Source organism: Haliotis asinina, chromosome 8, assembly GCF_037392515.1.
Source record: "Haliotis asinina isolate JCU_RB_2024 chromosome 8, JCU_Hal_asi_v2, whole genome shotgun sequence".
Classification (NCBI taxonomy): domain Eukaryota; kingdom Metazoa; phylum Mollusca; class Gastropoda; order Lepetellida; family Haliotidae; genus Haliotis; species Haliotis asinina.
Genome location: NC_090287.1, coordinates 53890519 through 53915652, shown reverse-complemented (window position 1 = coordinate 53915652; position 25134 = coordinate 53890519). Strand labels below are relative to the sequence as shown.

Below are 25134 nucleotides of genomic sequence, written 5' to 3'. Positions count from 1 at the left end.
AAGCGTTAGTCTACAGAGAGACTAAGCGTTAGTCTACAGAGAGACCAAGCGTTAGTCTACAGAGAGACTAAGCGTTAGTTTACTAAGCGTTAGTGTACAGAGAGGCTAAGCGTTAGTGTACAGAGAGACCAAGCGTTAGTCTGCAGACAGACTAAGCGTTAGTCTGCAGACAGACTAAGCGTTATTCTACACAGAGACCAAGCGTTAGTCTACAGAGAGGCTAAGCGTTAGTCTACAGAGAGACCAAGCGTTAGTCTACAGAGAGACTAAACGTTAGTCTACTAAGCGTTAGTCTGCAGACAGACTAAGCGTTAGTCTGCAGACAGACTAAGCGTTATTCTACACAGAGACCAAGCGTTAGTCTACAGAGAGGCTAAGCGTTAGTCTACAGAGAGACCAAGCGTTAGTCTACAGGAGCAAGAGTACATCCATGGACGAGAAAGATAGGAGACGAAATAATAAGAGATTGTTTCATTTTAAGTGATTATTTTCGTACTGGCGCCTACTTTAGACGAAACCAGTCAAGACACTGTACCCAGCCCTCTTCTTCACTGGGCTCAGTTCGGAGCTCCCCGACCTTTCACAACACGATCCACGGTGTGGCATGGCATTTTTAAACACTTCCACTTCGATACAGCCATTTCCGTGATTCCTCCGTCGGCTTATGGTAGCTACAAATGGTTACAAGTTGCGAAAACTGCCAACATTTCTCATTAGTATTCTTGCTTCATGAAGCCGGTTCATCCATCATAATTGATTTTTTATGAACATAATCATTTTTTCCAGTCACTAAAGATGATTAATATTTCTACTGAAACTGCTGTGGAGGTTCTCGTAAACATATTTGAACCTGAATTCCCAAAGTGTTGGCTGTTTACCTGAACTTATATTAAAGGACCGTACTTCTTAACTTTCCTGATTCTTTTCATTTATATCAAAATGCTGTGCCTTTTCGATGTTAAGCTCTGTGCTTAAATATTTGTTCACAAGAACGTTGATATTGATAAGCCCGTGACTTATATACAGGAATTTCTGGTAATTCTGAAAGATGCTAACACTTTCTTTTTGAAATGTCCAAATATTTGTCAGCTGTCGTTTTGATCTGAAGTAAGACTGAACTATCAAAAGTTCGTTCAGACATTGATACCATTCTTTACGGCAACCCTGCTCTGCCAAATTTCATTAATGAAAATATCTTTAGTCAGGTGCATCAATACAATGTGCGAAGTAAGCGCTCTATTAATGAATAATATGTCTTAATCTTATTACGTCTATTTATTACGTCCATTCAACTGATTCATTATTGTTCAGGTTTCTGATGGGAGCGGGCTGTAATATGTTTTATAACTCATGCCCAATCCCTCTCAACTTTGAATAAAATATGTTCAAACCGTATTTCACCTAATAAACCTACATTTGTAAGAGTCTATTACATTTTAACAAGCTGTTGAGCTGGAAACTATAGTCATTAGAACCGGTGTATATCAAGGTCTCTGTTCTATTTGAATCCATAAAAGGGTATAATTGCATGGAACATATCACAGTATTCCTGACCCGGAATATATTTTTGGATAGTGCGTTTTATCCATCGTTAGTTAGAGGTCGACGCTTGAGGGAATTCTTAAGCTGTCCAATGGAGGGAATACGGTAATTTTAATTTATCTGTGTTGATGATGACAAGGCACCTGGTAAACTAATATCTCTTCCAACAGAAATATAACCCGTAAGGTTATTGTAATTTTAAATTACCCTTTTGAAAACCCGTCCACATTCAAAGCGTGTCATTTTGTATTGAAAGGTCCGATCAAAATGACATCATGTACAATATGAAACTAAATCTCCTGAACACCTTTGAGAATTCGATCAAATTTCTGGAATAATAAAAAAGATTGGTTTGAATTTCTCGCCGCACATCGAGATCTAGTGACCGAATGTAATAACATGGCGGTCAGCTGACATGTCGTGGTGGTCAGTGTCGGACAGACTACTCCTGTTACCATGGCGTCTGTGATGTGAAGGGGTTGACAGTTGGTTCGAACACCCCCGAGACATCTCTCGGCACCCCCGGGGTGTATGATCATAGTCTGTTGCTCTTCTATTCACAGTGGTCGCAGACAGAGACGGATTCATTCAGCATGCAAGGGTATTGTCGCTTGACCACTACAATCGGACGAGACTATGTTGACATCCTCCCAGGACAAACAAATCTTAATGTTCTAACACTACCCTTTGGCGGTCTTGGCCACGGTTCTCTTGTCCACTTGCGGTCAAACGGTCCTTTCTATTAAGCTTAGGAAGTCAAGGGTCATAGGTCCATTGTTGGTGTGGTCAAACATGCGTGTAAACTCGGTCGTACGGAGTAGTCTTGACCGACTCTCGTATCTGCCGACATGGGCGGTCTGATAGACTTGGTCACGTAAACGCCGCCGTGACGGTAAACGCTTACTAGTCACAGAACCAGTCATCTTGTGTAATTTACCCCAAGGCATATTGAGACTGGTCTCCTACAGGGCGTCTTCGCAATTGTGCGAGACTACAAAAAGACGAATGAGTTGCAGATTCACGTCTCCATAATTGACAGCGTCACACACCAAACGGGGATAATTACACTAAAGAGGCACTAAGACTTTAAATTGTGTATGAGTATATCCTGCAAAGGAGGAACGAGTCTATCGTTACTTAATTCCAAACTGGTTTTCTGTTTCAGTTACGCGGTTTTGGTGGAAGGCTCGTGGACGATAGATCGGAAAACAACAATAAATTTAATTTCAAGCATTCATGCTTCGCCGTAAGTCGTTGTACTTTGATTTTTTGCAATTTCATCAAATTTTTATTGTAATAGTTTAGATCATATACTTTTTGACAGTAGATGGTTACCTGAAAAGGAAATACAATTTTGTTTATTACAGACCGGCGGAAAGAAGAGAAATGGTGGGGTTTTTTTTGTTTTCGCGTTGTATTGTTTTTCTGTTTCAATTCTTTTGCACAGCTTGAGCTTTTGTCAGCTTGACTCTCGAAAGTTTTGTCGTCTTCGGTCCTTAGGTAGGAGTTGTGATTGTGGTTTTTGTTCTTACTCGATGATGAGGTGGGGTTGTGTGTGCTCAGATGTTGTATGAGGATCTAGGTATGTTAGGGGATGAAGTGTTTGGTTGCATTTCAATGCATGTGCCGGAACACGCCTCGTTACAACACGAGTAAAACCGTTGCCGTCCCGAAAAATTATATATCTGAGGATACGTTCGAGATTAGGCGAACGTCGAAGTGTTGTTCTTGTAGTCTAGCTTCGTCTGGGACATGGTTCGATGAGCATTCTGTCACCGTGTGAATTATCGGACTCGCTCACTCACGCATCCTCCCACCGGCTCACTCACCTGTCACTCCAGGTCGTCTCTCGTTCGAGGAGCAATTTGTCACCAACTGTCGGACTCACTCACTCAATCAATCAATCAGTCAGTCTGTGCAAACACAATGTAGACACCGCTATGTAACTGTCTACCAGTACAGCCTGCCGTGTCGCTTGAACAAACTGGACTTGATAATACCCACTTGCAGTTGAACTTTGCTTTAATCCGGTTGATATCAGCTGAAGATTACGACTTTCCACCAGAATCAACAAACAGGGCCCAATATGCCCGACTTAAACGCAGTACATTACACATAATCTCCCCATACTGACACACTTGTCGGGTAGCGAGGGTTAGGAGTGGGGTGGGGTTTACAAATCTCCAACCAGAGTTGCTCAGCATGTGCATAAAAAGTGATCTGTTTGCGCATACATCTCAGTGTTTCTTACTCACTGAGGAAATATTTGTGTTGTGAGACAGCGTTAGTGAGTGGATATCGGTTATGGGGAAACATGTCCCTGTGAATGACAAACAAGATTAGAGGCTGTCCCCCATTACTGCCGTGCCACCCAAACAAAACCCCGTCATTCGGTCGGGTGACATATCTGGGCGGGGCGCAGGTTTTCTTCAACAAGGGTCGGGCGTGCTTCAGATTCAAAACGAGAGGGACACTGGTGTTTGTGAACAAAGTCTTGGATGGACATCGGGGATGGGAGGGAGGGGGATGTCAGGGAACTTGGACAGGAGAGGGGCGGTGGTTAAACAGCATTGTATGCTCTTATCAACAACTTACTAAACTGTTCTCAGATAAAGTACTCACGTACTTGAGTATTTCACTCTATGATTTACAATGTATGAAGCCCGGTTTGGCTCCCTGGCGTAAAATTGTTGGAAATCGCGAACAGGTGAAAACAACGTAACACCATTTCGGTCTCAGCTACGTGTATTACGCGTATATAGTGTTGAGTGATGTTAGACGCCTCGTAAGACAAGCATGGGTTGCCGTTTCAAGACCAGTTCTAACCCGGATCTTCATGGATGTACATATATACGACGGACGTTCAGAAATGATTGATTCCGAGACAGACAATCCAACGATCGACATTATAAGCTTCGACCTAAGCGACCTGACGACGTGCATCAAAAAGTCTGCAATCCTGACTACCCGATTGCTCTTTAACACAAGCTACGGTTGCTGATGACCAAATGTTACCCGGATGTTCACGGTGGAGGCAATGAGTGAGAGCTGTGGTCTGCGTCACTATAAACAGCGTGGATTACCAGAGTGAGTGAATCGAAGTTTACGCCTCTTTCAGCAATATTACAGCAATACCACGACTGGGGACACCAGTAATGGGCTTCACCCATAGTGCCTGTGTAGGGAATGAAAGCCGGATCTTCTGCGTGGCCAGGAAACGCTTTCACCACTAGCCTACACCACTGTCTCCTGAATCACCAGAAGTGGGCTTGACGCGTTGTACGTAAATCACAAGTCAAATTCTGGGATTCGACGTAACGAGCGAACACTTCTTCTACTAAACTACGCACTGACACTGGTGACGACCTCGCTTATACATCGTCTACGGTGTCAGCATTCACCACAGTCTGACCAGATTCACCGACAAGTAGTCCCGAGCCCTCTGCCGACACCACAGGTGCCTGACCCCCGCGCCGGGGGCCTGACCCCTCATCTCATCTCTCATTTATATCGCTGCTTATCGTGCAGTTTACGTCGCTAAGGAGGGTTCGTGCAGACGGTGAGCCGGTCACGCACGAGTAGTGGTAGAAGCGCATTGAGGAGCAATCTCGGAATCTCGCAAACTTTGATCTTCCATGGACTCACATGAGGCAACGCTGTGGGCTCCTCTGCTCTCGAAAAGGAGAGTATCTCTGTTTGGTATACAGGATACCGACGTTGCTATAAACACCACCAGGGTGTATACCTCGTTGTCAACGACATAACGACATCGTCGACCACGGTATCTCCCACCGTGTGACCTCCCCATACTTAATCCGACCTGCCATGCTGCGACCGCTAAGTCCACCTCTCCGTAGACCCGATGGGTAACCATTGCAAACACATTTAGGTCGGAAATACTTAACGATAGACGATAACACTAATCTTCCTTCTTGTCGGACAATTAGGGACGTTTGATAAAAGCGAAAGAGGCGAATTATATGCCCTTGGTCTATGAGCTTTGGGGTTACACAGCAGCAGATCAGAATTCGTAGTTTCACGTGCAGTCTTCAATGCAGATTGAATCGTTGGACAGCAGTGATTGGATGATTTTGTGTAAGATGTTTCTGTTTTTTTAAAGTACATCCACCTAGTTATTAAACTGACTATATGGTTTGATGCATAGTGCTGACTTTTTAACATGATGACTTATACTGAATATGATCACGAACATTTTCAAGCGGTAGACATTTTGTGCGGAACTGGGCTTGGTCTGTTTACCTTCCGGTCTTCTGTAAAGGAGCTAAATGAGGTCACATCTATTGCTGCTTTAAGGCCTGAGTATTCACACAAGTACATGTAATGGTTGCTGATCTCTTAGACATTTATTTTAAACAACGTAACGTCACTACAAAGGTCAATGAGAAAGTTGTTGCGTTTTGTTCAACCTCCGTCTTCACAATTCGTTAGACACTGAAGTAATCTGGAGATTTCGCGGGCTTGTTAGAATTTTGTCTGAGCCACACTCAGGAATCATTTACGGGATATATCGATATGTTTGTCTTGTGTTGACGAATGCTGGGAACTGCAGTTGACTGAGTGAGTGTTGTTTTACGTCGTTGTCAGCAATACTACTGCTGTGTGCTATGTGACGCTAGTCTAGTGATACCTCAATGTTGGCAGCGTTGTGGTTTAAAGCATGAGAAACGACCCTCGGCGTCGGAGACTGTTTAATACATTTGCAGAGTGCATAACGTCTTTCTCAAAGATTCTCCGTGGCCCTAAAGACAAATTATGCACAAAGAGCAGACATCATCATGTTACCCCGGTTACCCCAAGCTGCCTGTGACAATCTTATACCACCGGGTACCCATTCACTGCTTCATATACAAATCCAGCTTTTTAACAAACTCACTTGCCTAAAGTGAGACCGAGACGTATGTTTAAACACCAAAATGTTGTTAAAATTTAAAAACCTTTTATGACAATTTACTATTCACATTCAAGGCCACCCACCGTTGCTCCCTCCCCATTCTCCCCCTGTTCAGGGTTACGCACAACTACCCACGTGTCCGTCTTGGTTGAAATCACCCCGAAAATTAACATCCCTCCATGCCTAGAATATTAAATCGAGCCCCTATATATACAGTGGTATCATAACACACTCATAATCCCGGACTTAACGAAGCGGAAACTATGCGAAGACATTCTAAACTGTAGAATAGGGATAGGGGTATTATGAAAACACGGAATAGTTTAGCAGATAGTACACAACCGGAGAAGGTCACACACAATGCAGCCCCAAGTTTATGGGTTTATTTCAAATTTCAAGATCGTGTGTCGTCAAGGATTATTCGCGGTTCGTGGTGTTTATAATCTAGGTCCATTAATAATAAGAGTGCCCATTTAAAAATGAAATTGCTTCGTTTGGAGTCCGTGGCCGTGAAGAAGTCCTTTCATACCATCGACCATCTCTGCACGTTTTCAATGATCCCTCCTTTTGTGTTTTTTCACCATTAACGCTAACCAAAATATCATTTCGGATATGAAACCCCGTATCATCTGTCGTTGATGTTGTTCATTTTGTTAGCAAATGACAAGATGGTGAAACTGGAGTAATTTAAAAAGTGGAGATATTTTTTCAAAGTCTGTGATGTGGATCCAGGTGATGCTTATGGAAATATGGGTGTGTCATGAAAAAACTATTCAGATCGTGTTAAAATGGCAGGGCAATTACAATCAACCTGCCCACTTGTTTCACAGGTTACCACGTATGTGGTCTTAAGGTGTACAATTATGATGCGTCTGAAAAGTTGCTTTACATTAAGCTGTATATATGATTATGATCATGTAAAACTTTGGTAAATGATTTTTTTTCTCCCTGTTCTCAAAAGATGACATGAAAGCGTCTATCATGTAAGATCGGGAATGAAGAAATATCTTGTATCAAACATCAAAATTTCAACTTTATCATCAAATTATCACAATAACTATAATCTGTTGCGTACCATCCCCTTCAGTCGACAGTAACGATTGCAGTTGCTGATGTTGTCGCTGCTGCTGGTGACGTTAAAGTTGAACAGGAGATCGGATGAAGTAGGTGGAAAACCTTCTCTCAATGGAAAGTCCTTTCTTTTCCAATAACAGAAAACTTGGAGACCTGAAACATCTCAACTATGTAGAAATACCATGTTGGACTGAATCGTCAATAATATAAGTTCAGGGAGAGAAGATCCCTACATTTTCTGAACGTCCGTTAGAAATGTTAAGTTGAAATTTTCCTGTCACTGAACAACAATGATGATTTGGAGACTGAACGCGCGCTTTCACTCAACAATCCCATGACTGTAATTAAATACTGACAACAGGAGACCCAGTGAGTGATACCATGTATACATCAGCCGTCCCTGGCGCAACGTTAGCGACAGCTGTTTGGTGCTTAATTATTACCAATGGTGTTGATTAAAGGGTTTACAATGAGTGGTAAGGGAGTAATCCTCCTGTCGCCAGAAGACAATCTTATCATTGCGCTGCAATCGAACACCGCGGGCTTATAATCCACCTAAGCACTTTTAGGCTTGTATTTATGTAATCGATTGAGAACAGACGGCCGCTCTCATGTAACCCTTTGTCTTGCAGTAACCCCGTGTGTTGTTCTATGTTATGGAAACAGGGGAGTCTGGTCTCGTTCCGATCGGTGGTTGGAGGAGTTTGTTTGTAGAGGCTGTGTCATCAGAGAAGCTGTGATAGGATAGACAACCAAACAGCAGTTCGACCCCTCTGACTGCGCCATTACTGTGGAGTGTTGGCCGCACGGCCTGCCGTGTTTGCTCTAAACCTAGGCCCCAACTGTTAGCCAGGCAATCTGACTCGCCACCAGCCCCCATCCAGTGAAGAGGCTCCACACCACAACGTTGTCGTCTGCTACGAGTTGCAGACGTTCATTACCGCGTGCCGGTCGGGAAGTTGCAGACGTGTTGTGTCGTCTGCTTGTGTTGGGGGTGACTTGTGTGCACAATTACCTACAACACATCCAGGACCCGAGCGACGTGAGATAAAGAAGGGCACACGGGAGTTTACAAGTCTAGAAGTCAGGACAAGGCGACCCTAGCCTGCTCGCGAGGAGTCGGATCGCCTTGTACAAGGCCTCACATTCGAGACAGGAGTCTTTCAGACAACTGGATAGCTGTTTGTCATTTCTCGTCCGGGATTCTTCCTCAACAGTAAGTACCTCTACACAGTCAGTTCCCATGTCCATTTACCTCGGATGTCCTCGATCGAGTCAAGCTGGACCACAGTTTGATAACATGTTTTGTGTGTTCTTATTTATAAGACGGTGATGCACCATTGCTAGGAACAGTGTAGACACACTCAGTCTCCTTGTGTCTTGGATTTATCGTGGCTAAGAACTACTTCATATTTGACGATGTATAGTAGGTACTTGATGCGTGCAACAGGGTGGTTTTGTTACAGTCTAAGTTGTAGATTCATATTACTGGGACAAAGCCAATTACTGAAGTCTGTTGTGTCGCGGTTGGACGATAAAGGGGTTTACATGTCTTATGTTCTTAATCGGGTTCTGTATTGTGAGAAGTGGACTTGTGACATAAGGTGAAATAGTATTACGTAGCGTTCAGGATTATTGCACTTATGAAGGGCCGTGCATACCCTGTGTTCGTCTCCCTGTAGTTCGGGACCCGTGCCGGGCTTGCTGTGCCCGCCTACACTATGCTGTTGTCAAACATGGATGTCCAACGCTGATATAACAGGCTGACACCGTGTCGACCTGTCCTTGTTTCATGGACTGTGTGAATGATGTATGGACTTTACAATATACTCTTTATGCTGGTATATAGACTGTCCAGTGAACTATAGACTAGTATCCAGACTGATCAATGCACTATATAGACTGGAATATAGACTGTACAACATACTATATAGACGAGTGTGTAGACTTTATAACGTGCTGTATAAACATGTATATAAACTGTAAGTGATATATGACTGTTCAGCTTGCTGGAAAGACAGGTATATAGACTGTACAACGTAGTATATCGACGTAATGTTGTATGGCTGATCAAGTCAATGCTAGTATATAGACTACACATGATATATGGCTATTCAACCTACGGTGTGTACTTAAGTGTTTTGTTGACTGCTCAACATGCCATATAGAATGCAATGTTGCTAACGAACAAAATGATACACAGGCTTTACATGTTAACTTAAAATACAGTATATGTGCCGTAATGATGTGTGTGTGTGTGTGTGTGTGTGTGTGTGTGTTGTACAACATAAAGTATAGACTTCTGAGGTGTGATGTATAGACAAATCCTTCTACTACAAAATACATGATAAGTATTATATATACACCGTACAACATAACATATTATTATATACAGACCATACAACATGGTATATAATATGCAATGTTATAGTCACTGTACATCGTTATATATTATCTGTATGGACTACTGATATACTGACTTTATCCGGCTGCAGTGATGTGCCACTAATGTAGCCTATGTACATACCATGTATACTAGTATCCCAGATGCGCTGATCAATGCCCATGTTATCAATCACTGGTTTGTCAGATCGTTTCGATAGTAGATTCAAATATTCTCTCCAGCAAAATGCATGCTCCATAGCCACATCAGGACAGCCACCCTTCACGTCAGTATGACTTCCAGTCCCGATTATTTATATTTTTATATTTGGCATTTAATGTAATTAACAAGTAGTCGTGTAATCACATAAAACTAGGGAATGGATGTGGGTTATTTATTTGCCCTCGGCGTCCCATCGGCTTCTCAAAAGATATGACTTTCTGAATCATTGAGACCAGTTCAATTGTAGTCCGCTGCTGCCCCTTCATAAAGTTTAACCTTTACTTCATGGCACCATTAAACAGACATTTAATCCCAGAACTGTGGCTATTTCTACAAAACACACAATCAGAACAGGACAAAACTTAACCTGCAGAACTGAGGCAACGGAGTCTTCCGAAACCATTCTAGAGACTTGGATTCATTTGATTCACGCGTCTGTTGGAGTTGGATTTGGGCATCCCTTTCATTATTAGGGTATGTTCTTGTTGAAATTATAGTAAAACTCTTTTCCTCCAAAGTCATTACAGAGTCTATCGATCACACGGAGATCCATGTAGGCCACTATGTTTTTAAAACTGAAAATAATTTACTTCGTATTACACTGTTTCTTATCTGGCTATCTCGCCGTGCTCAACTGACAACATGGCGGATGACAAGCTATATGAACTCGTCGTTAGCGCTCCTTCGTAAACACTTGGTTTCTAATCCACCCAACATGCCCTTCGTTCACCAACATACCCCAGCCGCTGTTATCTGCGGGTGGGTACACAATGTCAAGATCCCACCCGATAAGCGAATTGTAATTGCCTTTAAATCACAATCTCGCATGATTTAGATGTCATTCGTCTTTCCCAGCACTGCAACCTCTGTCACACGTTAATGTCAAAGTGGGTACCTGTCTAGTTGCCACCCACTGCGGCACACCGTGTAATAAACCCACTCTCATTTATATTGACATAATTACCTGTCTGGAGCGTCCACTGCCCCCTCCCCCATTCCCAACCCCTAAGGGCTACCGTTTTGTCAATGCCATTGCTTCAGATTCTCGCATTACTGCGTGAGAACTTACGAGAATTTGCCTCATTTATTACATCGTCAACACTCTACCGGTCCGTACATGTGCTTCTATCTATCTACTGATTCAATGAAAAACCCATTTACCAGGATTATATAAAATCCCACCCCATTACCGCTTCTAAGTCTCGCTTCCGTGGGGCTGACTTGTCATTCTCTCTATTTAAAAAAAATGACCAAAATTATCCAAACGTGTTGACATTTTCCTAGACTAATGTTTAGCTTCTGAAAACATATAATTTTGATTGTAACAAATAAACCCATTAAATTGAAAAGGAGCCCCAGTGAGACCAGTGATTCAGAAACTGCTGAAATCTAACTTGCTCATTTAAGGCTATTGCGTTGTGTTCACCGGTTCTATGTTGTGAGTTCGCATCCTATAAAACGTTTTTTGATTACAGAATCACGTTAATCTTATAAGGGTCCTGTTATGTTTAAGTTGGAATTTTGTAATATATTCTCCAAGATGCCAATCGAAAAGAAATAGGAAGCATTTACGAGCTATTACACCCTCTTAGACAAATATATATGCGGGATGTTTGTCCAATAAATCGGGGGATATTTTCATAAGGCTCTGTCGCATGTGTAGCGAGCAAACATATCAAACACATGATCTCTGGAGGCAATATGTTGGGAACAACGTTTGATTCACATGTGTGTTAATCATTTGTTGGTTTGATAAATATTGCATGTTGTGAGGTACTGGTCGTGTGATGTTTAGAAGTGTTTAATTTCAAGGCAAAATATTAGAGAAGAATTAGTGATGGGACCACAGGTGCTAAACACACAGCAGAAGTTGTTCCTATGTTCGGGTTAATGTTATCACAGACAACGTAAACGTAAAGTCATTTTTAAATGTTACCAGTGCATGTAGTCTTATTGTCTTCCTACAAGTCGATCTTGATGTTGATGTTGACAATTTTCTCATGAAGTCATTTATAAGTGTTACCATTTCGCGTAACAACGTTCCTATAATGAATTTTCTCTGCATTTACTGTGAAAGAAATTTCTAAACAGAATGTCAAAATAATTGCGATCAGTTGACCAGAAAATATACTAACCAAGCCAGTGAAAACGCGAGATTTGGGAAAATTTAAGCGGACTGACAAAAATGTTATCGGTAGATGGTAGTTCGGCCTGAAGGCATATTGCTAAAATGTCCGAATTCGAATTCTCATTCACGGTGTCACACTTGGACCTACACTTCCGGTCATCTGTACTGAATCAGAATCCACATTCGTTTTTGAAGTGTTTCAGTATAAACATATACGCGTGATGTATTCATGAGGGTTTCATATCCTTTGATGTGATAATTACTGGAGTCATCATTTTATTTTGTGGTATCTGTGAGTACTCTGTTTACATGGCCCTGTTGACTGGTTCTGTTATGTTGGTTCCGTGAACGTTTGGCATCGAATTCTTGCGAAGGACAGCGAAACCCGTAAAGATCTGAAGTAGAAAGGATCTTCAGCAACCCATGCTTGCCGTAAGAGGCGACTAACGGGATCGGGTGGTCAGGCTCGCTGACTTGGTTGACAGATGTCATCGGTTCCCAGTTGCGCAGCTCGATGCTTATGCTGTTGATCTCGAACTGTCTTTTGCAGACAATATATATTCCATGAATGCTGCTTGTAGAACTAGGTGAAGATACTGGTAGTGTTACCTTGCTGTTAATCTCAAACACACCCCAACAAGGTGAATGCAGTTATAGATCGTGTGTAAATCCTAAAAGTTGCATTCATTTGAATCAAAGGAACTGGGGCTATTCTTTGCACTGTTTGTCGAAGATATGTGTTGGGGAGCACGTTAATGTTGATTCTTGCGCCGCAGTCAAAACTATCCCATCTACATCAAGACGTCCGTGTATAATCGTTCCCAGTATAGGCTGACGACTGAGAATGGTTTTACGCTGCTTTTGGCAATAATCCAGCAATATCACGGCTAGGGTCACTGCAAATGGGCTTCACATATATGTTGAGAATCGAACCCGGGACTTCGGCGGCACGAGCGAACGCTCAGACCACTGGGCTACCCCTCCATAGTACACTCAAACCAGTGAGTGAAAACATGAATGAAGAGCCATTTCCTCGTGCGAGAAAAGAGAAAAACCAAAGTAGTCTCGTCACAAGATCCATGTAAGTGCCTGTTAGGAGCAGCCTATAGTGCAGGTGACCTATTTCACGTCGCGTTACCACGGAAAACAAAATCTTTTGAAATATGGACTTCATTTGGGAAATGGTAACGTGCATGTTACAAACAAACAGTTATTGTATTCCGAATAAGAACTGTGTTTATGTTTAAGAGAAGGGCAAAAAAAAATATGTCACAATTAAAAAACTGTCGGAAAAGCAAAGTTAGAAATATCTGTGTAAATGTTCAAGCCTGATTCGACTGCGCATGCCCCCAAGTCGGGCCAGACAGAGACACGAGAGCAAGACTCCGGCGAGTCGCCTTGGAAATATTGGTCCCAGATGATTGCGTTTCCGGAAGACGTTATGCAATGGCGAAAATGCACTTAGCAGGTTCTTAAAAATAACTTACAACTCGCCCCACCATTCTATCTATAACATAAAAAGTATGTCGAGTTTATGAATGCCATCTTGCCTTATGACGGTAAATAGTCTGGTATATACGTCGACTTACATCGGAGAGGGGGAACTCGACCAGGATGGACAATGCTTGCTGGTGGTGAGGTTGTAGAATGGTCAATACTTGATACAGTGAGGTTGAAGGATGGTCGAGAGTGAGGTTGTGGGATGGACAATACTTGGTTGTGGCGAGGAAGGTGCACTGAAGGGAGGACAAAACTTGGTGATGGTGAGCTTGTAGAATGGTCAATACTTGATACAGTGAGGTTGAAGGATGGTCAAGAGAGAGGTTGTAGGGTGGACAATACTTGGTTGTGGTGAGGTTGCAGGATGGAAAATTCTTTGATGGTGGTGAAGTTGCAGGATGGATAATATTTGGTGTGGTGAGGTGGTTGTATGATGGACAATACTTATTGTGGTGAGGTTGTATTCTGAACAGTACTTGATGGTAGTGAAGTTGTAGGATGGACGGTACTTGATGGTGGTGAGGTTGTGGGATGGACAGTACTTGGTCTGGTGAGTTTGCATTAGGGACAATACTTGGTGTGGTGAGGTTTTAGAATGAACAATACTTGGTAAGGTGAGGTTGTAGGATGGATAATACTTGGTGTGGTGAGTTCGAAGGATGGTCAATACTTGGTGTGGGGAGGTTGTATTAGGGACGATACTTGATGTGGTGAGGTTGCAGGATGGATAATATTAGGTGTGGTGAGGTGGTTGTATGATGGACAATACTTCTTGTGGTGAGGTTGTATTCTGAACAGTACTTGATGGTGGTGAAGTTGTAGGATGGACGGTACTTGATGGTGGTGAGGTTTTAGAATGAACAATACTTGGTAAGGTGAGGTTGTAGGATGGACAATACTTGGTGTGGTGAGTTCGAAGGATGGTGAATACTTGGTGTGGGGAGGTTGTATTAGGGACGATGCTTGATGTGGTGAGGTTGCAGGATGGATAATATTTGGTGCGGTGAGGTGGTTGTATGATGGACCATACTTATTGTGGTGAGGTTGTATTCTGACCAGTACTTGATGGTGGTGAAGTTGTAGGATGGACAATGCTTGGTGTGGTGAGGTTGTAGAATGGACAATTTCTGGTGTTGTGGGGTTGTAGGAAGGACAATGTTTGGTGCTGGTGGGGTCGCATGATGGACACTACTTTGAGGTAGTGAGCTTGGCTTGGAGAACCGATGGTGAGGTAGGAAGAGAAAGACAATACCTGGTTGGTACAATAGTTAGGTACTTTTGTGCAACACACGATTTTAGACAGTGCAGCATGGACAAGCCTTGGCGATGTGAGGCTGGTACGCAGAAGCTAAGGTTAAGCTAAGTAAGAGGGATCTAATAGGTCATGTGGAAATAGAGAGCGGGGTCTGATAGGTACTTGTTGGCACCCAGCCAGACACATCTACAGCCATGGTTCTAGTAGTTGAGTGAGCGAGTTGACTAGAAGGCCGCCTCGGTCAGTGTGTTAGGTATGTTAAGAAAGTGGAAACTTGCTGGTTGATCAAGCATCGTAACTGGGGAGAGCCTCTGACAGAAGATTCCAACACGGGTCGTTCCAATTGTTGGGCCTCCCATCTAGGTACTGTGTATTGAGGCAGCGGCAGACATGATAACAGTCATGTCCAGTAACAAAAGCAGTATCGATGCCCAGAAACTTCATGACCACGACACGTGTACATGTATATTGATTTACATTTAGTGTTTGTAATTAGTTCCGCTCAGAAACGTCTTTGATTCTGGGTGGATTAAATCATCAATGTCCAGAAATATCGAACAGATGGACATTAGGTGGGACTAAAGCAGCCCTCTCCGGAATCTAGAGAAATTCTGTAGAAAGGCCTTCGGACGTATCAAACACACCATCCCGGCTTTATTTTAACAACATATAGTCATAAGAATGATTACCCGATTTACAATATAAACCTAGAATTCACATAACTAGTCACGACATAGCCCGATGGGTCTCTCTCTTGGAATATTGCTGAAGTTGCTAAAACACGAGTTATTCATATTCGAGGACAATCAATATTCTCCAAGAGTGTCTTCATATCTGGGAATTTTTTTTTTTTCATTTTACAGAATGCCGTATTAAACGTTCGTAAGACCATGAAAATCCAGAAAATGCTAATCAGGTATCAAATAGCGGATTTGAACACGAAATTGAGCTGAACATATATTTTTTTATTAAACAATAATTATATTTTGCCATTATTAAATATTTAATACAGTCCCTTTGTGTACAATTATTGGTTAGGTCTTTGGATTTACACTATACTTTTGCTTGAGTTTCCATCCTGGCGTTCAGCCGAGACGTCAATTCGGGGAATGGGACAGAATTATGTGAGTAAATAATCCCATAAATGTGTGGGGAGGATTTGGAATGAATGTCGCGAATGCTGCAGTCTCGTCCCGGAATCATTCTTTATCTAAGTCCACAAACTATACCAGGTTCCGAACTCTCCAGATCAACGACAAAGGTCTATGGAAATTTTTAGATGAGCAAACATGCTTTTTCAGCAATTTTATTTTGTTGATATCACGCCAAACAGACATCTACCTGTGTCATGTTCGGTTTCAAAGGCCATCAACCTTTAAACATTTTTGAAAATTTGGACAGAACGTTCTAAAACGTCATTTGCAAACTGCATTTGTGGCGAGTAACAAAAGCTTGCGACCCAACGAGGGGTACACGGCCTGGGAACAAACAGAGAAGTCGGGGACTGTTGAAAGGGAACTATGTTAGGGGCCCGGTGTGTCTTGTTCAAAGGTGGCTATTTGTTTACCGAGTGGCTGAGGCCCGGACGGCGCTTACGGCAGCCATTTGACGTGTTTTCATCCCACCATGTTTACAAACAAGCTTGACGAAAAGGAGAGAAAAGCGGGCGAGAAGAGTTTTGTTTCCCTCACGTAGCTAGTTGTAAATAACCATCTCCACTCTCTAATTGATCACATCACATACTGCCATCATATATATAGGTGGGGGACAGGGTGTCACCCGTCAAGCGTCCTCTTCGCCCGTACGTACATGTGTTTCTGCTTTTCTTTGTTGTGGGTGAGTATAGTTTTACGCCGTTTGTAGCATTATTCAGCAATATTATGGCAGGCGATTCTAGGAATGGGCTTCACACACTTTACCTATGTGGGAAATCGAACCGGTTCTTCGGCGTGACGAGCGGACGCTTTAACCACAAGGCTCTCCCGCCGCCAGAGATGTGATTAAATAGAGTTAAAAGGGGATAAAGCACCTATCCAATGAATAACCTGCAAATGTAGGAGTTACCTAAAGAATTAAAGACAAAAAACAAGAACAATTTAAATACATGTACATTATAGATCGATTATACGATTGGTGCAATATAACATAGGTTAATAGGTTAGAGCGATGATTTGCCTTAGCTTAGTGGATACTTACACGTCACATCATGTTACATGGTACTTGCCACCCAGGAAACCATTCTGCCCACCCGAAACATGTTCTGACATCACTCTGACTCTCCACGTGGTGTTGTATCGTCCCTAGCCTCAATAGTTTAGGGTCTGACACTACACTAGGGTGAACTATGAATTGACACTCTGTTATGCTTCACCAAGGACTGACAAGCCTCATGAGTTGACCAGGGGAGCCCCACCACTTGAGTAGACTATGAATTGACCCACCTGGGTAGACCATCAGTTGACCCTCCACTCAAGTGGACTATGACAGACACTCCACTTGAGTGATCAGTGTCAAACATGGCGTCGTTTTACATTTGTTTCACTTCCTACTTCCATCATATCTGCGTCTATTTCAGTTTGGAGAAATACAATACTTCAAATTTGTAGTGATTGCCGATTTCAATTTAGTATGAATATTTTATATCAGTTTAGCTAATAATCGTAAGGATTTCACCATTTTCAGGATAAATGAAAGAACGTTTCGCGTTCCTAAATGTATATCCTGTTTTCGATTTAACTGATTCATTTCAAATAGAATATATCTACCATTGTCTGAGGCCAGTATCAACCTACATTTATCTGAAATAAGCTACATTACAATACCACAAATTGCAATGCAAAGATAGAGAACACTAAACCTGTGTTAATTAAAAAGTGTAGGTGATAGCATAGCATTTTCAAACAAATAAAAAGTCTCATGCAAGACAAAAGTCATTTAAAGATCTACTGTACTCACAAAAATCGATATACTATGCATGAGTTAAACCAACACTGTTACTAAAATAGAGAACTAATTAACAGAAAGCTAATTAGTGTAGATTATCCCGATTGCATCCCATCAAGATAAACCTGCTAAATGGACGCCAGACCATGCAACACCTCACTTGTACAAACTGCTAATATGGTAACAGTGATGGCGAGAAAGAGAGTCGCTAATTAACTCAATCTGGAGTAAGCGTGTGGACAAACGCTAGTAATTAACCTTTTCATTATTGATTTAAGGAATACCTTTGTTCAATTTAAACAAGTTGATCTCTGTGTTTTTGGATTATCTTCAATTCGTAAACATGGGACTCGTATATAAAGTTCTGTGTTAACTGGGCTAGGGATGTTAGTTGGGCTGACTGGTCATCCCGTCTAGAAGGTTGAGGTGCTTTTTGAAGATTATTTCACAGAAACTGCCAGATGGTACGTACAGATCAAATCATTTTGTTATTCAGTAGCAGAAGCCATCTTGTAATTCTATCAATCAAGAGCTGTTTGCTTTATTAGACGAATGACGAGACATAAAAATCTTGTAGGGCATGCCCTTCAATTGATCTTCTAGACGAGGTGGGGGTTCCAGTGTTATAAATTGAAATCAGACAAAGGAAACGTGAACTGAGATTGATCAAGATGGTCTGTCGTCTGCTTCGAGCCCCAACGTGGCGCCGGGTTTGGATCGATTAGTTCTTTAATTTCATTTAGGCATAATTAGAACTTGCAGATCATGTCCCGAGTCTCTAATTGACTACAAATTTAAAAGAATCCATTCTTCCGTGTGGAAGAAAGGAGACTTGTCCCGACAATATCCGAGAATCTTGATACGATGGAAGTGCAGTGTCTCACACAGTGCATATCCCCACTGCTCCGAAACACACGATAGACAAATATTTTGAGAGAGCACTTTTGTCGCTGTAGTGAATGGAACAAGCCCTAGTACAAAACCCGAGCCACTTTTCATTTGCTATCATTACCACCCTTTAACACAAGCCTTTGGTGCATGAAAAAAAGTATTTAGTCCTACAAAGGGGGAGCGAAGTTAATGTAGCAGAAGAGGGGATGTTAAAGATGAGGTTCAGGTAATTGTCCTGTCCTGTTGAGACACAATGGAGGGAGCCCAAGCCTCTGCGTCTATTGACTGGTTTCCCCGTATATCAAATTGCCTTCTATCCCTCAGCCTAATGACAGCCTGTCACGGCGTGGAGTTCTCCCAACTCGTTCTGCCATTCATAGCCAACCAAGCACCAGCGGCCTCATAGCGGGCAGTTTCGAGCTGGTAGAAATGAACAGCAATTTTCTCAGCAGCGTCGCGCTTCAAAAGGAACACGATCAAATTCCCAACCCCATTGAGTCTCAGCCTATGCGGCAAGAAGAGGGAGAGATCATTATGTTTTAAAGTCATTTCTTTGTAAAGGGTCGGACAGACGGTATTCACCAGTTATATTCGGCCATAATTATGCATATGAACTGAAAGAAGGCCAGGGCACGAGGAAACTATTTTTTTCCGAATTCCATGCAAGTTTAAGAGCGATAATGACAACCTGTCAGAGATTGTAGAGATAGAACGGACACAGGTATTGTGAGCTCAAGAGTGCACGACCTCAGCACCATGTCTCGTGCAACACGAGCATCAGAACAGACAACAATGGATAGCAGACGTGACTGGAACTAGAATGTGGCCCATCAAATGTTGCATGTTCTGACTTTCTTGAAACAGGTAGGACCGATTAACGTTTTTGAGGTTACTGGATAAATTCTAAACGTAAATACCGACTCGAAGGTATCTGAAAAAGGTATGGTGTTAGAGTTCAGACGGACAAAGGAAGTTTACATTTTTCCTTTTGTTTATGAATATTGTTTCATTCGTTCTTCGTTAACCATTTTTACTGCCATTTGAATTCTCAGGAGACCTCTGTAGAGCTGTTTACCAGTGTTCAAACACACACGATCTTGCCGCATTCTAGCAAATATTATGTTGTAGGATAACCCTTGCACTAATGAGTGCAGGTTCATCGCCCGGGATAGTAATTGTTTTATTAGCCGTTAGAATACTAGAAGATCTTACTGCATTCAATTTGATATAACATGTTTCCACTCAAGGAAAGTTATTTCTGTTTTCTGACTAGATATTTAAGGCACGGTAATGTACCAGATGAAAACATACTGATTCATTTCGAAAACAGGTACATCGGTTATAGGAGAACACGATGATTTGTAAATATGTATGTGTGTTGTGAACATGTTAGCTTATGTCGTCAAGTATTGAATACGGTGTGCATTTTGACGTCAGTAGCAAGCAGGGACACCAACAGCGAGTCACAGTGATATCTTTCTCACTGATTGTGCTTTGGAACTTCTGGGACGTTTTTAGGCTTGTCTTATTTCTTGAATATGGCTGAAACAAACAAAATGTTAGACTTGCAGGGGCATAGTGACCACTGTGAAATAAGCCCGGATGTACACGTCTTTGTGGCTAGAAAGATTGGGCAAACCGCTAGTACCATCCATCTATTTATAATCTACCTGGTTTACATGAAAAATCATTGGTTTGCTACGGGTCTGACTTATCAATATCAGACTTGTTTTAATGTATTTACACTTTTGGAGACAGTTTAACGCGTTAATGTATTTGGCCTGAGTGATTTCATGTCACTGAATGGAGCCTTATACTGAATTGGTGTCTATGCTAACAACCACTGGTTTGTTTGGTCCAGAACTGATCATTTACAGACCACGTGACCACTTACCTGAAATGTTGCTAAAATTATAAAAACGTCCCTGTTTATAGAATATATTTAAACTACGTTTAGCGCGAAACGTGAAAACTGAAAACAAAAAGAGTGGTCACCTGTCAATAAAGGCGATAAGACGTGCCTTTCACAAGGTGAAACAGTTTAAGACTGTGTTACAAAAAGGTGGCATCTTTTGAAATGTTGGATTTTCAGGTAAACAACTGTATTCAGAAAGTGATCAATATTGACAGGCTTCCAATGCATGTTACACTGAAGCCAATACGATCCACCCTTAGCATCACTAGACTAATGTTTAGTTGTTTGTGCCGCGTATTTGTCATACAGGCTGTACTACAAGCGTCCTTGATCGACGTTAAGGAATCCAACACACACATCAATTAAATACGCTTTCAACATTTAAATTCAAAATATTATTCTAACCCGCTTTAGGAATCGATACGTGTTCTTTTAGCAATTGCTTTGAAAACCTAGCGCCCCGGTTTTCTATATCAGCTGTTGTTGTCCATTGAGAAGTATTATATTTACAGATAGAATTGAGCTTATTTGTATCATGTTCAGCAGAAATATCATCAATGAAACCGTCAACAAAGACACGTGAAGAACAGTCTGTATTATTCGTATCTTGGTACTTGAAGAAATAACGTAAAGCGCTCAAGATCCTGAAAGAAATTCGGTCAGTCATCTCAGCACGAGACGGGAGTTTGTAGCAGACGATAAATCTCGAGGGTGTGCACGGGTGCAGTCCTCGCGCGCTCACGTAGAAGTTGTGGGAAATTTAAGGCTAAAACTTTTGGCAAGTTCTTTAGAGATACTTCCAGCTGATTGCATGTATTCATTTCCTCTCGCAGGCTTTACAGTCGAGACTATAGAAGCTTCAACACGCTCCAGTGCCGACTGACGAGCCTCGCCGAGCCCGGGCCGGACTTATTGCTGAGTACCAGTGAAGCAGAAGCGATACACTACACCAGTACGGGCGAGACGGCCAACGCTAGGCGCTCCCAACAACAAGGAGCGGACGGTGGATCGAGGATCGGGATAGTTGTGCAGAATCTATACCGAAACTGTGCCCTTTACCTGATTCAGATGGACAGACAAGGGTAAGATGGCGTCATGATGTACTCCACCTCTTCCCGAATCCCCAACCCTGACGGTTAGGCACGTGGGTGATGGCAGTTCCTCGTGTTTACAACTGTACTCGACCGGCTATGGAGCTTGCAGTGTTCCAGGGGTCCGTCCATACCGCCTCCCTAGCGGTGTGTACCGTCCTGGTATTGTTTGTGTTGATCCTGGGATCTGTGGGCAACGGAGTTGTCATCCTGTCGGCCATCAAGTGTCGGAAGCTCAGATCGAACTTCGATCTGCTGATAGTGAACCTTGCGGGAACGGACTTCATTCTGTGTACCTGCTTGTCCCCTGTGTTTCTCTACCTGTTATTCACAGACCCGCCCACACCGAGACTCTTCTGCGGAAGCTTCCTATTCCTCGGGACAGTGTGTGGGATGTTGTCTCTGCTCACCATCGTCGCCATCGCAATCCACAGGCAGGCCCGAGTTGTGGGACATGCCAAGGGGACGCTCACACCCACTCAGACAGCCGTTATTCTAGGAACAGTGTGGTTCATAAGCCTCTCAACAGCATTGGGTGGCACCATGCATGTGACTTCGAACTGGAGCGACTCCTTCCACAACTGCCAAGTCATCATCAACAGTGCGAATATGAAAACCCACAACTTCATCCTGTTCTTCATCAGCCCCGTGGCTTTACTCGGCTTTGCAATAATCATTGTATCATATCTAATCATAGCACGAGCAGTGAGAACACAAAGTCAAGTCCGTACATTAAAATCCCCAGGCACCCAGACCACCATCTACAGACCTCCGAAGCCAAAGTCCCAAGACAAGAAGCCCCTAGACAAACGACCATTAGCGTTGGTACCAAAGGACAAAGGCAAGAGACTCTATCCTGGAAGATACTGCCAATGTTGCAGCAACCAGGCAATTCTTGACAAGGAAAACAAGGCGGTGACAATGTGCTTAGTGGTGATACTGACTATTGTGTTGTGCTGGAGTCCTTTAGTGGTGTCTCAGTTCGTGGAACTCATTACAGGAGAGTCTATCATTCTGTATCAGGTAAAGTTGTGTGGCATTGCCCTCGTGTTTCTCAATAGTGCTCTGGACCCGTACATCTATGCACAGCACAACGGCCGGATTAAGCACAAGTATGGACGGATGATTTGGGAGGCGTTACGATGTGATTGTAAAGGACCAAGGAGGAACATTTTAACAGTACAAGGTACGGGGAAAAGGGAGAAATTAAAACACAGATCCCAGTCTCACGCTGACCAGGACACCCACACGCTCAATCTAGCCTCACCAAAACAGACTAAAAAGTTCATGGAGAAACGTGCTTTCCATGCTAATAATGTGCTTCCAAAGACCTACACGTCCAACATACTACTGTACCACAATGCACCAACTACAAGACTTGATAAACCGACAGTACCATGTGATAATGCTGGTGGTGCTTCTGTCAAAAAGACGAACCAAGTTGGGGACTTGCAAGCGGTGGTGTACGAGGTGAAAAGTTTCGTCCACAAATCCTGCTGCCACACAGGGTCCCCCGAGGACCACAGTTGGGTGGAGTCTTGACCCCCTTCGTCTTATTACCCCCTCCGCACCAGAAGGGGGTGTCAGTTTACATGTACCCCACATCAGTGTTTTGCTACCTGTCTGGATTCAAAGGCCCATTATTGCACCAAGGATTACCTTTCGCTTCTTATGGTAATGATGTCAATACCGAGACTTAGGCGGCTGTTATCATGTAAATCTCTAACTTCTTCAAAGCTTACTTTTCAACTTATCCCGAGACCCGAAACATATTTTTCACCCCTGACCTCAGTATTATCGAAAGTTATCTAACCATTTCGGCAGGATGCATGTGTTCCATGAAGTCCGCCCATGCTGCTAACACGATATCGTTTTTTCGTCCCAGCTTTAATGTGATTTTTAATGTCAAAAGCATATCAACAGCACAGGTTTACTGCTGGTAACAATGAACGCTCTACTGGTATTGTTACTACAAAGCGTAACAGCTATATAAAGCCTTTCCCCCTATATTATAAATGAACATATTCATATCTGAACAAATAGGAAATTTAGGAGCTTTAAGGCTGTTGGGTCATCGAGTTTGCCGACATTTGTAACATGCCCAGACTTACTTCCCAAGTGCACGTGTGCTGTAGCAGGTACCAAGTGTTTGCTATTTTCACGCAAAATAGAACTCTTGAAACACTACGATTTTGACACATGCCTCTAAAAACCCATATCTGGCATTTGACGAATTCTGTGATGTATTAAATATGTACTTTTTGATGTTTCGGCCTTTCCATACGGCTACGCCGTGAACTGTGCTGTTGTTAGCGAATTTTCCGAGCGTAAGTGTAAAGCATGAGTTTGAAAATTAACATTTACTTTTTGCCTCTAACATGAAGCAGCAACCTTTCTGCCGCCATGAAAGAAAAAGTCAATGGTTTTTTAGATCTTTCCCATATGGTGTACATTCTCTTTGATAGAAGGAAACTTTCTGTTGCAATGGGGAACTGACATTTTCGGTTTGGAAATGTTAGGATGTGAGGAAAAGGACTTGGATGACGAATGACTGGTTATTGACCTTCACTGCGAGTGCGGAGGGGAATAATGTACACACAACAAGTGCAATGTGACTTACAAGTTTCGAGATTTTACGAGACTTGGGCCCAGCTATCGTGACGGCTGGTGGTAAAAACGGCCAACCTAATCTTGGAAAAAAATACCAATGGACTTTTAATGACTTGCGCGATACGTAAAGATGTTTTAATAATAAACAGCACAATCATTACGTGCTGGGCTTATAGTCCAAACCCTAGCTGCCATTTTCTTTCTAAAAGAAGCTTGGCAGTGCGGACAAAGAAACGGTATGTGTAAGTTTGGTGATGTAAGAATGGTTTTGTTGAAACTTTGTAATGTATTATGCTGTGGTGAAATCCATGCTGGTTGTATGAGAGACGGAGCAGTATTTTATGTGTGAGAGAATTTGTCTTCTCTGAATTGTACATATGTGGTGACTGTGATGACGAATGTATATTAAATGACAATCTTGCTCATCTTGGACAGTGTTTTGTTTTTCTGTTGCTGTGCATCGGCACCTCCCCAGAATGTCGTTGCCATGGATACGTGTTCATGTATCAGGACAAAAATGTATATACTTAGGTTTTCTATCAGCATGCGAAGGAGACAATTTATTGATGTTCATATCTGTTTATTTCATGAGGACCACACTGGTTCGGAGTATGTTCATTCTTCTTCATCACCCGAAATGTCATGGGGTGACCTGAAGACCGGGTTCG

At 42.5% G+C, this 25134-nt stretch overlaps 1 protein-coding gene across 1 annotated transcript; it reads left to right on the top strand.

Moving 5' to 3' along the window:
• Positions 1–8217: 8217 nt before the first annotated feature.
• LOC137294887 (probable G-protein coupled receptor 75) lies at positions 8218–24895 on the top strand. Its single transcript, XM_067826032.1, has 2 exons — positions 8218–8744; positions 21599–24895. The coding sequence occupies exon 2, from the start codon at positions 21917–21919 to the stop codon at positions 23396–23398; it is 1482 nt and encodes a 493-aa protein (XP_067682133.1). The 5' UTR covers positions 8218–8744; positions 21599–21916; the 3' UTR covers positions 23399–24895.
• Positions 24896–25134: the final 239 nt, after the last annotated feature.

Bases quoted from the DNA above. Each gene is read 5' to 3' on its own strand.
- LOC137294887 (XM_067826032.1), top strand. From the start codon at position 21,917: ATGGCAGTTCCTCGTGTTTACAACTGTACTCGACCGGCTATGGAGCTT.